At 59.7% G+C, this 12,519-nt stretch overlaps 1 protein-coding gene across 1 annotated transcript in view; it reads left to right on the plus strand.

Moving 5' to 3' along the window:
* LOC117888488 (adhesion G protein-coupled receptor E3-like) overlaps positions 1–12,519 on the plus strand; it is a 255,697-nt gene that overhangs the window by 180,989 nt on the left and 62,189 nt on the right. Inside the window, 5 exon segments of the mRNA XM_034791932.1 lie at positions 288–425; positions 1,154–1,309; positions 4,955–5,101; positions 7,773–7,907; positions 11,538–11,669. Of these exon segments, the coding sequence (XP_034647823.1) occupies positions 288–425; positions 1,154–1,309; positions 4,955–5,101; positions 7,773–7,907; positions 11,538–11,669 (708 nt within the window).

Here is a 12,519-nt window from a genome sequence, read left to right on the forward strand (position 1 = left end):
GAGAAAAATCGGCTGAGATGGAAAACGTTTCACTTGAAGCGACGCCCGGCTCCGGCGGCTCTGCCTGTCTGTGCCGGGGGCTCCCCGGGGAGCCAAGGCCCCTGTGCAGCCGAGGGCACCTTGTTGCCAGGCGGTGGATGGCATCGGAGCTGTTTGCCAGGCGCCCAGGGACGACAATCAGTGAATGGGGCATGTGAAAGGAGTCGATCCCAGTGTGTGTGTGTGTGTGGGGGGGAGAGAGCCGCTCTGCACTGGCTGACCCTGCCCAGCTGTTCCCGCCCCTGCAGGTACCACTGAGGACTGCAACAGCCATGTGCTATGCCCAGCAAACGCCAAGTGTGTGAACAACACCCACTGCACCTGCCTGGATGGATACCAGTCACATGGGAATCGCTTCTTCAATGACACAACGGAGATCTGTGACGGTAACGGGGCTCCCACGTTGTCCGGGGGGGGCTGGGACAGAGCAGGGCATTATGGGCCGGAGCAGCCAACTCCACTGACTGCAGGGCCTGTTGGGGGGGCTCAGCCCGGCTGGGGAATGGGGGGGGCAGCAGCACGGGTGAGCGCCGCCCTCCTGGGGATCGAACCGGGGCCTCCAGAGTGAGCAGCAGGAGTGGCTGCAGCAGGAGCCAGGAGCGTTGGGCTCTATGGATTGGGCACAGGGTGGGGGGGCCCATCACACTGACCCGTCTGGGGCCCAGCCTGGGCCCTAGTCAGCCCCTGGGTGTCCTGCGCCAGAGGGGCCCCACGGGAGCAGAATGGAGCAGCCCTCGCTATACTTCCCACCCCCCAGCCCGCAGGGATACAAGGAGGGAGGGGGCACAGGGAGGCAGCTTGTCACACACACACACACCCAACACACAGGGAGCCTGAAGCCCCAGGGGGACGTCTCCCCCCCTCCCCTCACATGGGGGATCTGGCGTTTGTGGGGCTGAACCCCCCGTACCTGGGACAGGAGGCTCGTGGGGGGGGGGCTGTTTCCAACATTCCAGCAGCAGAAATGGGTAACTGAGGATCAGGCCCTTAATCACTAACTGCCCAGGGCCCCAGTCGCCTGGGTCCCGTCACCCAGCTCAGTGCGGGGGCTGGGGGGTGATACAGGAACATCTCCTTTCCAGGACTGTACAGAGCGTCCCCTCTTGCATTACAGATATTAACGAGTGTCTGGGGCCGAGCCCACCAGTCTGCGGACGCAACACACACTGCAACAATACGGCTGGGAGTTACTACTGCCACTGCATCGCTGGCTATGAGCTCAGCTCTGGGAAAGCCAACTTCACGCACGCAAATGAGAGCACCTGCCAGGGTGAGCTCTCCCCTGGCCCCCACCTGCTGAGACCCCCCCTCGCACACACAAATGCTCATTCCAGGCCGGGCGCTGCACCGGAGCTGCTGCCGGCTTTGGCGGTGGCCCGAGGCTGTGATGAGCCGTGACCCTCACCTGCTCCCTCAGACCATGGGGCCGGACTCACCCCTGTGCCCGGCTCTTGGACAGGGAATAAACCCTCGGGGTTAGAAACAGACCCACGGAGCAAACTCCTCGTGCTGCAGAGATGCGCTGCGGAGAGGGGCGGGGACCCTCGCTGGCCCCAGCACGCAGCATCTGAGCAGCTAGTGCCCCGCTGAGCCTGGGAAGTGGCCCCGAGAACGGCTCTGGGAACTGTGCTAAAGCGTTCTTGAATTCGCCCCCGTGCCCTATTGCTTGAGTTTCCGCTGGGGGCGGGCAGCCATCCTCTCCTCTGGCCTCTAGGGGGCGCAGCTGCTAGTTCGAGGGACCCTCCCACTCCCCGAAGTTCCCTGCGTGGGCTGTGCTGTGAGGGGCCATGTGCTGTGACTGGCATTGCCAGCCCAGCCCCAGGCTTCCCTGAGGCACCCCGAGTTCCAGCAGTCTGGGGCGGGGACATGGGGTTGGCATTCGTCGGCTCCGTGTGCTGTCCCGGCTCTGGGAGGGTCGCCAGCCCGGCAGACCTCCATCGAAGTGCCCAGACAGCCCAGAATCAGATCAGTGGTGAAGGCGCTCAGCCAGGTTTATCGCCAATGCAGCCCGGTGCCAGCGCCCAGAGATGCCACAGGGACACGGCCACACGTCTGCCTCTGGCAATGGACCCCGACAGTTACAGACTGAGACAAACCATCCAGGATAAACAACTGACGTCCCAGCTTGTGTGTTTCACAACATGTTTGTTTAGGGTTACCATCCCTCCGTATTTCCCCGGACATGTCCGGCTATTGCGTCTCTAAATAGCCGTCGGGGAGGAATTGGTAACAAGGTTAAAATGTCCGGGGAGGTTTTCTCCCTCGCCTCCCTCCCTCCCTTCCATGCAGAGTGTGGCTGCTGATTGGGCGGCTAGGCCGATTGACCCACTCCCATTGGCCTCCAGCAGCCAGAGCCCTCCCCTGCTCCCCCCTCCCTCTCTCTGTAGTCCTGTGTAACACACAAACCGACCCACGTGGAGCCAGAATGGTAAGAGGAGTGGGGGGGGGGCAGTCAGGGAGCGGGGGAGCGTTGGATGGGTCCCCAGCCTCCACCTGCCACCCCCTCTGCGCATCTCCCCCTCCGTGGGTCCCCCCTCCCTGTCTGCCTCTCCCTTGTCTCCGTGTACTGCCAGAGCCAGCAGCAACTGCTGTCTGCTGCCCCCGGGTCCTAGTGCCCCCATCCACTAATGGGAAGACAGGCTGCCCTTACCCTGCCCTTCCACCCTAGCCCCGAGCCTCTCCAACACCCCAAACCCCTCATCCCCAGCCCCCCACACCCTAATCCTCTGCCCCAGCCCTGAGCCCCCTCCTGCATCATGAACCCCTCATCCCCAGACCCACAGCCCTCACCCCTGCATCCCCTCCTATCCCCAAACTCCCTCCCAATCCCCCTCCCCCCTTCCCACACACCCCCTCCTGCCCTCAAACTTCCTCCCAAAGCCTGCACACCCTCCCTTTGCACCGCCTCTCACCCCCAAACTCCATCCCAGAGCCTGCACCTCTCACCCCCTCCTGCACACCCACCCCCTGCCCCAGCCCGGAGCCTGCACCCAGCACCCAAACTCTATCCCAGAACCTGCACCCCTCCTGCACCGTAATCCCCAGCCCAGGACCTGCACCCCAGACCTCCTCCCCCCACCCAACCCCCCTCCCAGAGCCTTAGGCAGGTGGGGTGGGGGGTTCTGGGCACCACCAAAATTTCTACAACCCTGCCACCCATGCGAGTGGATAAGGGTCAGGGCAGTCAGGGGACAGGTAGGGTCCTGGGGGGTCAGTTAGGGTAGGGGGTTCTCAGCAGGGGGCAGTCAGGGGACAAGAAGCAGGGGGGGTTGGGGTTCTGAGAGGAGCAGTCAGGGGGTGGGAAGTGGGAGGGAGTGGATGGGGTGGGGCGGGGCTAGGGCGGGGCTTCCCCCCCCAGTGTCCTCTTTTTTGTTTGTGGAAATATGGTAACCCTATGTTTGTTACCCCCCTTGTGCCTTTCTCCTGATGCTTCAGACAAAACATTCCCCATCCGTCAAACCATCGTATCATGCGCCAGGCAGGGGAATCTCGTGCTGGGATGTGGTTACACAGTCACTGGGTTTTAGCAATGCCGGCAATACCAGCTGCTAAATCACTTTGTGCTGGTCCCTGTCTGTGCTCCCTGAGCCCCCCGAGTTAGCAAAGCACATGCTTGGCTCCAGCCCTGCCCAGCTATGCGCTTAAGTCGGCTCTAGTGGGTCTCAAGTGCATGGCTGAGCTCCTGATGACAATCCCAGGCACTAAAAAATATCAGATTCGCTTAGAAAATCACGAGCTTTAGAAAGGCCAGTGAGCAAGGGGCAGTGTGTGGAGTGAATTGAATTGAAAAGGGGCAAATTCAAAACAGACACAGGGAAATACTCCTCCACCCGGGGCAGCAGTAGCCTCTGGAACGCCCTGCTACCGCGGCCTGGAAGCTGTGAATGTGTCGAGTTTTAAAGAGGGACTGGCTGTTTCTATGGGGAGTGACAATGCCTGGAGCTGTGCTAGTTAATGGACAATAATTCTGGGAGGGAGGGAAAAGCTCCCATTTCAGAGCTTCAGCCGCCCTCCAACTATTAGAGACCAGGAGGGGACCTTCACGGGGGCAGATTATCCCCCGGCTCCTGCTGCGGGACTCTTACACCTTCCTCTGTAGCACCCGTCGCAGACGGGATACCGGGGTAGATGGGCCCTGGGGCTGACCCAGGCTGGCAATGCCTGTGTGTTCCTCTGTGATTGGAACCTGAGGGGGATTTCTGCCAAGTCCCCGTGTTCCCACCTCTTGGGCAACTCAGCTTCACACATGGACTCCTAGATCTCCCCAAATCTTGGCCCCATTGGGGCTTGGCCCATAGAGGCCACAGTGGCTGTTCTGGGGTCGGAAGGTCCCCTTCCCTCTGTTATGTTCATGGCACACTGTGACGTGACACACACACACACACACACACACACACACACACACACACACACACACAGTTAGAAACAAAGCATCACAACCTCTCGCTGGCAGGCTGCAGCTCAACATAGGGTTATTTCTTTGAATCCAAAACCCCAGCACATGAGGACCCCAAACATAGAGAGACAAAGCAGGCTGCTCCTGAATGCAGACGGGCACAACTAACCCCACTTTGCTCTAGGCTGGGCTCTTCGGCAGACACACGGCTGAAAACCCCAGATCACATGCTTGTCACCCGAGCCCCCTACTCCGCAAGCAGGTCCAGGAAACCCCCTTGCAGAAGTAAAGTGAGAACTTGTGATGCTAACACAGTTTTCAATACACCATATTCTCGAGTGGCCGTCCCGCTGCTAGAACAGCCTAGTGTGGCCTGAGTGTAGCTGACAATCAGGCCTGTGATTGTTAAGCTCCCAGGGGCCTGATCACCTGGGTCCCATTACCCAGCTCAGTACAGGTGGGTGATACGGGAACGTCTCCCTGCCAGGACTGTACAGAACATCCCCTCTTGTGCTGCAGATATTGACGAGTGTCAGGGCCCGAACCCGGCAGACTGCGGACCCCACGGAAACTGCACCAATGCGCCTGGGAATTACTCCAGCAGCTGCATCGAGTCCAGCTCTGGGAAAGCCAAGTTCATGCACGCGAGTGAGAACACCTGCCAGGGTGAGCTCTCCCCGACCCCCACCTGCTGAGACTCCCCCCCGCACACACAAATGCTCATTCCAGGCCTGGTGCTGCACCAGAGGCTGCTGCCGGCTGCAGCAAAGGCACCGGATCCACTCACCAGGGCTGTGATCAGCCGTGACCCTGAACTGCTGCCCCAGCGCGTGGGGCCAGGATCTCCCCTGCCTCGGTGTTTGGATTGGGAATAAACCCCTAGGTTTGCAGGGAGGCGCCGGGGAGATGGGTGGGGCCCTCGCTGTCCCCAGCACACAGAATCCAGGCTGCTAGTGCCCCCAGCCTGGGAAGGGGCCTCGTGTACGGTCCACATACAGCACAGTGCGCTCTGCCCCCTATGGGCCCTGGGGAGCAGGGAATAGCCCCAGCGCAGGGCACACCGGCCATGCCCCTAATCTGCCCCCTCCCTTAGGGCTGGGAGCAGAGCCTTTTCCAGCCCCACACTGACAAAGCCCCCTGGATGGGAGGGTGTTTCCCCAGGGGGCCATTATGCCCCCATAGGCAGCCAGGGTGGCCTGACCGGAGAAGGGGCCGGGGCGCTCCAGGCCCTTGTTTGCGACGTTCAGCCGGTAGTTAGAGCTTGTATCAAGTCCTACCCGCCGTTCCCATGGAAACCGCCCTTTACACCCCCGTTTGGGGGGGCAGAGCACCGGGCCCGTCGAACTGGGAGAACTCAAGAGCCCATTGGTTCAAACGCTTCCCCTGGCAGAGACCTCGCCCAGCCGTTCCTGCGCCCAGCCCCCGGCCGCGTGGGATAACCCCAGCCAGTGTCCTGGGGCGGGTCTAGGCACAGGAAGAAATCAGCACCGCAGGTATCTCAGCCAGCGCCCCGGGGATTGGCCGGGGATAGCTGGTATCGGGAGCCGTGCGGAGAATCCCTAGGGCTTGCCCCCGGGGGAATTGATGGCGATCGCTGTTCTCTTTGGAAGCGCACTGATTATTCCAGACCAGAGTGTCCGGATGGGGAGCGATTCCACAGGAGCTGTTCCCGTCAATTCCCCATGGACTTAAGCCCCTAGAGACACCCAATCTCAGAGCTCCCTGCAACTCAGAGCGAGTTTGGAAGCTGCAGGACACCCGTGTGCCCGAGGGAGGGGAGAGCTCTGGCCGCACCACCGAGAACCCAGCGCTTGGCGCCCCTTCTCCAGCAGACAGAGCGTCGGAGCTGGGGAAAGCGCTTTGGAGCTGCGGCTGTGCTGTGGCTGGATGTGTGTACAGCGCCTGGCACCACGGGGCCCCAGCTGCAGCGCTACCCGCTATAAACATCCCAATGGAACCAGGACTGGACGGATAAGGACGCTGGAAGCTCCGTTCCCATCCCACATGGACTCTTGGAAGCCTTCGGGGGCGGAACCCGATTGTACGTCGTTTCCGGAATAAAGCAGGTGCTGGAAACACGGAGCCGCCTTGGTGCTGTCGGGAGAACCCGCGAGTGTCGCAGGGTCGAGGGGTGGAAGAGGCAGCACTTGGCAGGATGCAGCCGGTCGGTTCTTACAGGGTCAGTCGGCCCCGGGAGCAGCTCAGCCTCTGAAGAGGCAAAGCCGTGGCCCCGGCCAGGCTGAGACACAAGTCACGCTGGCACTTCCACAGCACAGACGGGATCAGAGCTGGGGCCCATCTAGCCTGGTATCCCGGCTCCAACGGGCCAGAGCCAGATGCTGCAGAGGACGGTGGAAGAGCCGTGCAGTGGCAGCCGGGGGATAATCTGCCCTCACTTCCTGGTCTCTAATACTCAGCTGGGCTGAAGCCCCACAGCAGGAGGTTTTCTCTCTCTTCCCAAACGTTTGTGCCCTTTAACTATGATCACTCTGGCTGTTCTCATCATCCGTAGGAATGTCCAGTCGCTCCTGGAATCTTGCTAAATTCTTGGCCTCAGTGACTCCTGTGGTGGGGAGTTCCACAGGCTAATCGCACATTGCGTGAAACAGCCTTTCCTGGGCTCAGTTTCGAATTTCCCTCTTCTCACTTCCCTGACTGGCCCTTGCTCTTGTGTTATGAGATGGGGAGAACAGAAGCTCCCCATCTCCCTTCTCTATCCCCCTCAGTCATTTATAGACTCTTTATCACATCCCCGCTTATGTTCACTCTTATGTTCAGTCCCAGTCTTTTCAGTCTCTCTCTGTAGAGGGTTTTTCCAGACCCCTGATCATTCTCATTGCCTGTCTCTGAACCCCTCTGGTTCTGCACTGTCCTGTGTGCAAGGGGCTGCCCAGGGCAGCTCATGGGTTGCAGAGGAGGTCACCCCATTGACTGATATCCAGGCGTTAGACTAGCCCTCATGTTATTTTCTATCCCCTTCCTCCAAAGCAGCTCCCCATTTGTCCCTTCCGGGGCAGGCGGCTCATTCAGGCATTGCCGTCTGCACAGATATTGCGGCACTGGGCATCGCCAGATCTGCTTGATAGCTTTAGCAAGCAGCAGGTGCGTGTCCTGACAGGGCTGCTTTTCCCTTCCCAGCTGGAGCGGCTCATTCCAGACAATAGCCAACTTGCTCCCGTTCACTGACCCAGTAACTGAACTCCTGGCTCTAACCAGCCCCATCTCCCCAGAGCACGGGGCATGTCGGACGCCTGGATTATCCCCCAGCAGCGTCACCCCAGTGCCCAAGGTACAGCTCCTAAATCAGCCTGACCTAGCGCTTTCTCTCTCCTTGCAGACATTGATGAGTGCCAGCGAAACACCACAATCTGTGAGCCCCACGGGAACTGCATCAACATACCAGGGAATTACATGTGTAAATGCAGTTGGGGATTTGGGAAGAGTCAAAAGGATCCGTCTAAGATCTGCACAGGTACATTGGGAGCTGGAAAGAGTCGTGGGAAAGGCATGATGTTTCTGGCTTGTCTGCAGTGTTGCTAACGTCTGGTGTTGCCTTAAAGCCTCACCTCCCGGAGTCATGTGATTCCGCTTTTGCCTAAAATCAAAATTAGGGCCTGGCCCAAGTGACGGAGGAAAAACTGCCAAACATTATGCTGGGGTGACCGACAGCTCCCAAACCAGAGTCAACCAAAACGAAGCCAAAATGGATTGTTAAAAAGAAAAATCTCATGATTTTTAAACCAATCTCGTGACTTTTTTGCAGCCTGGCTCACGGTTCGGGGCTTTTATTGATTGGTTGGCGTTGGCGATGCTGTTAATGCACGGCCACTGAGCTTACCCAGGATCTCTGACACTAACCCGCCTGCCTGGAGGGTGAAACTAACCAGGTTGCCCTGAGGTCTCGCTCTTTCTCTGCGCCACACCCGGGCAAAGTGTCTGTTCTGACTCCCAGCCTGTCTTACAAACTGGAAACTGAGCCCAGGGACTGAACGTCGCCATTTCTCTTGCCATGCTGCTAATTCCACCGAGGCACGAGCGTAGGGCATTGGGGACGTCATTAGAAGCTGCAACATCCCCCCAAACCTGCAGCTGCAATCAGAGCCCAAGATGCTCTTTCGTAGCAGAGCTTTGAGGTGGGGGCAGGTCAGGTCTTTGCAAAGCAAACTGGGCTGAGACGGAGCCGAGGACTCTGTGTTGGACAATCTTTAATACAGCTTGGGCTCAACAAGCCCATTAGTTTCTGGAACCCCATTAACCGAACCCTCAGCAGCTGCTAAGGCAGGGGAAGGAGCTGGCATCACAAAAGAACCAGTTAGCTAGTCATTGTAGCAGGCTGTTATGGGAACCAGCCACTAGAGCAGGACAAACTTGCTCTCTCCTTCTTCCGTGGCTCAGTGGCCTTCGCTAGAGGCTGGCCCATACAAGCCCCCTCACAGACATGGCGTAGGCCCATTGCCTTCCAAGAGGTTTAACAATGGAGCAAAAAGTTGAGTTTCCTGCCAAAGGAACAAGGGATTTTTTCCAGCCCTGATGCACTCCCGGCCGCGAGCCAGGAGACACAAAGCTCCTCTCACTGAGGGGGAGCAGAGGGTAAAATCTGCCTGGTGAGGCAGGGAAGACACATTCTTGGCCTTCTATGAAAGATACAAGGTGAAAGAGACAGGTCTAGCAGGTTGGGTGTGAGACGGAGACTTGGGTTCTAGTCCCAGCTCTGTTACTGCTGGGTGTCCTTGGGCACTTCCCTGCCTCAGTTTACTCTCCCACCTCTTGTCTATTTAGACTAGAAGCGCTTTATGGCAGTGTGTGTGCAGCGCGCTGGGTGCTACCTTTATGCAAATAACGACCGAGGGGAAGGGGCATAGTGGGAAATAGCAAAACGCTGTCACGGGAAAGAGAGAGAAGGGGAGTCTGAGAAAGAGCTGCTGGAGCACGGCCCAAGGGAAGGACCCGTGAGTGCTCTTGACTCTCCCCGCTGATTGACTTCTTTGCTGATGTCCAGGCCAAGGGGATTTTAGCCACAAGGATTTCTGTGAGAAGCAAAAGCGTTATGGATAAATATCGGGGAGAGCTTAGCTTTCTTCTGTGGCCCTGCCCCTACGTCCTCAGGAAGGTCCACCACCCATCTGTCCCCAGGGATGGTGACTGATAGGCCACTGCTGATCTGAACGCCAGAGGGAATCAGCAGAACAGCTCTGCATGCTGATCCAAGCCTCCTCGTTCACCAGCCGACCCTTCGACTGTTTGGGTGGATAAATGTCTGTGATTTTATTGGCAAACTGTTGGCTCCAAAAACTTGACACTGATGTTGTACAATTGGTTGCCTGAGTCCCATGGTCCTTCTCTGCTTCCTGATTGGACGGCTGAAATGTTGGGTTAATAAGCAGGCGAATGCCGAATTTCAGCACTTGTTCCTGGCTGGGATTTCCGGGAGAATCAGTCACGGCCATTTCTGCAGCGGCTGAACCGCTTCCCCCAACCCGCGGGAATGACTGACGATGTGCCCATCCCCCATGCGTCACCACCAACTCAGTGCTGCTGTATGTGAAATGGTCACAAAGCGGGGGCCAGAGCCCCAGTGGTGTCAATTGGTGCAGCACCACTGACTTCAAGGGGTTTTCGTCCCAGCTCTGCTTCTCCAGCTCTCATTGCCCCAGACAGGACTGCAGGCTCCTCAGGGGCTGGCCGGAACGAGTGCGTCTCTGCACGTACAAGCCGGGTCCCTAGGTAGAAAACCCCACTCCCTGCATGGGGTGAGTGACCCCGCTGCACCATGGAGCCCCGACATCCCCCAAGTATTCCCCTTTGCCCGGCAGCTGGCGCTACCCGTGTTGGCAGCCTGGCGGGTGCACGGCCCTCCAGCGTTTGGCTAGATCATGGCAGGGCTCTCTGTGCCCGGGCAGGGGGGGCCCGTCTGTCAGATCAGACTCTCCACAGCGGTGAAAGGCCCCAGGAGGCAGCGAGGGCAGTAAAGTCCCCTGCGTTTGGGGCCGGATTGGTGAACCGCTGGGTGGCGACTCCGGCTGGGGCTATGCTGGGGGTCAGGCTGGGCGGGTCTCTTCCGGTTTCGGCTTCCACAGGCCGGATCGGCAGCGAGTGTCGAGCTGGCATCATCCGTCCGAGGGCTCGATGGATTCGCCCTGCGGGGCCCTGGGCCTGGGGGTCACAGCAGGGTCCGGGAATGGACGTTGTCGGGCCGCTGCTCACTGCGCAGTGTTAGGAGTAGGGGGATCCCCTGGATCCAGCTGGCTTCCAAACAATCCATTTACCAGCCGTGCAGGGCCTGGCCGCATGTGGGGGTCTGCAGGCTTCTGCCATAGACCCCCGTGAGCGCAACCAGAGAGCAAAGAAACTAGATTAAAGGGAGAGCACCCGATTCCCCTGCACTCCCCTGGGCGCAGCCCACCCACCCTTCTCCTAGTGCTCCATGGGAGGGACGGGGCTGGGTGTATCCCAAACGGGTCTGTAACGCTGCCCTTCTGACAAATAGCTCCAGTTTAGCGCCCCCTTTCTTCTCTTCCACCATTGCAGCTCCCGGAGTCGCGGCTGCTCCGTGTCTCGGCCGTCCGGCCAGATCACGCTGTGATCCCCATTCTGGGGGAGCCTTTCAAAGTCAGACCCCTCTCTCCTCTGCCTGCTAGTGAAACCCTTCCTCCGGGGCTCCTAGCCCCACTCAGGGCTTCCTAGCCCCCTCGCCTCAGGCCCCACCACTGGGCCCAGCCCTTGGGCTGTATAGAAGCCCCACCTGTCCCCTCCTACGCAGCCTAAGTCACTTCCCCTTTGCAGCTTAACTGGCTGATCGGGCCCCCGCCTGAACCCCGCTCTGTCAGGGCTGGTGCAGGGAGGGGATTGCAGGGCCCTGGTCTGGAAAAGGTTGGACCCCCCAATCTGGGGGGTGGGGGAGGGGTTGCGCTGCAGGGATTGGGGCACTGCAAATAGCAGCGAAGAAAGGAGAATAGAATGGGGAGGGGGGTTAGATGGAGCAGACAGACTGACCGACAGCCCACGCCCCCTGCTATCGGTGGAAGGTGCCTCCATAGTCATTCACCCCCCGTGAGCCCCCAGCCGTGCTGTGTGTGACACCCCCCCTGCTTTCCCCTCTCAGACATCGACGAGTGCAACAAGACCCCAGATATCTGTGGCCCCAATGCCACGTGTAACAACACCTACGGGAGCTACTGGTGTGAGTGCCGGGCCGGATACGTCCCCTCCGACAGGAACAGGACCCTGTGCCAAGGTGGGTCCTGCCGCGGGGGGCATGGAGGGGACACCTGGGGGGTCTTGGCAAGGCCTGGGGTCCTGCCCAAGGGAGCAGTGAGCTGGGAACTGGTCTGGGACGGTGCATCTGCCCCCCATGCACGGGGTCCCTCTGGGTCTCAGCCCTGGCCCGGAGCGGCTCAGCCTCCCCCCAGCCCAGCCTGTCAGTCCACTGGGGTGTTTCTGGTTGCCTCAGAGCCACAGCCACCAGCGTGCCCAGGTCTGGCTCTGGGAGCGGAGCAGGGGCCAGGCTGAGGAGGGGGTGAGCAGGGCAGCCAGGGACCGGGCATCACCCCCACCCCAGCAGTGCCTGTATTCCTGCTGCACGGCTGGATTCTCTGCCCTGGGAAGATGGCAGCAGGGGGCGCAGTCTGTGTCTAGTGGCCACTAGAGGCCACTGTGGAGCCAGCCCGGGGCTCCCTGCTGGATTCATCCCCCACCCCCAACACACACCAGAACCACGCACAGCTGGGGGGAGATGGTTGAGGGGAGATACAGCTGGGATGATTCCACAGCCCCCGCCCCACCCCACTGCGGCTCAGTCCCCTAGGACGGGGAGGGGGGAGGGTTCCTTTCACAGAGATCGGCTTGTGGGCAGAGGATGGGGAGAAGGGGCTGGGCACATGTGTGGGGCTGAGTGTGTGTGTGTGTGTGGGGGTCACTGCTCCCCTTGCTGGGAGAGGATCAATTAGACCCATATCACTGACATGGGCTGGGTGTGTCCCTGCCGGGGAGAGTGAGGGGGGGCTGCTGCTGCCCCCTGCTGGAGGGAATGAGTCCTGCTCTATGTGCCTGGCTCTGGTGCATGCACCTGCCCAGCCAGACCCCGC

Source organism: Trachemys scripta, chromosome 16 (assembly GCF_013100865.1).
Source record: "Trachemys scripta elegans isolate TJP31775 chromosome 16, CAS_Tse_1.0, whole genome shotgun sequence".
NCBI classification, from domain to species: domain Eukaryota; kingdom Metazoa; phylum Chordata; order Testudines; family Emydidae; genus Trachemys; species Trachemys scripta.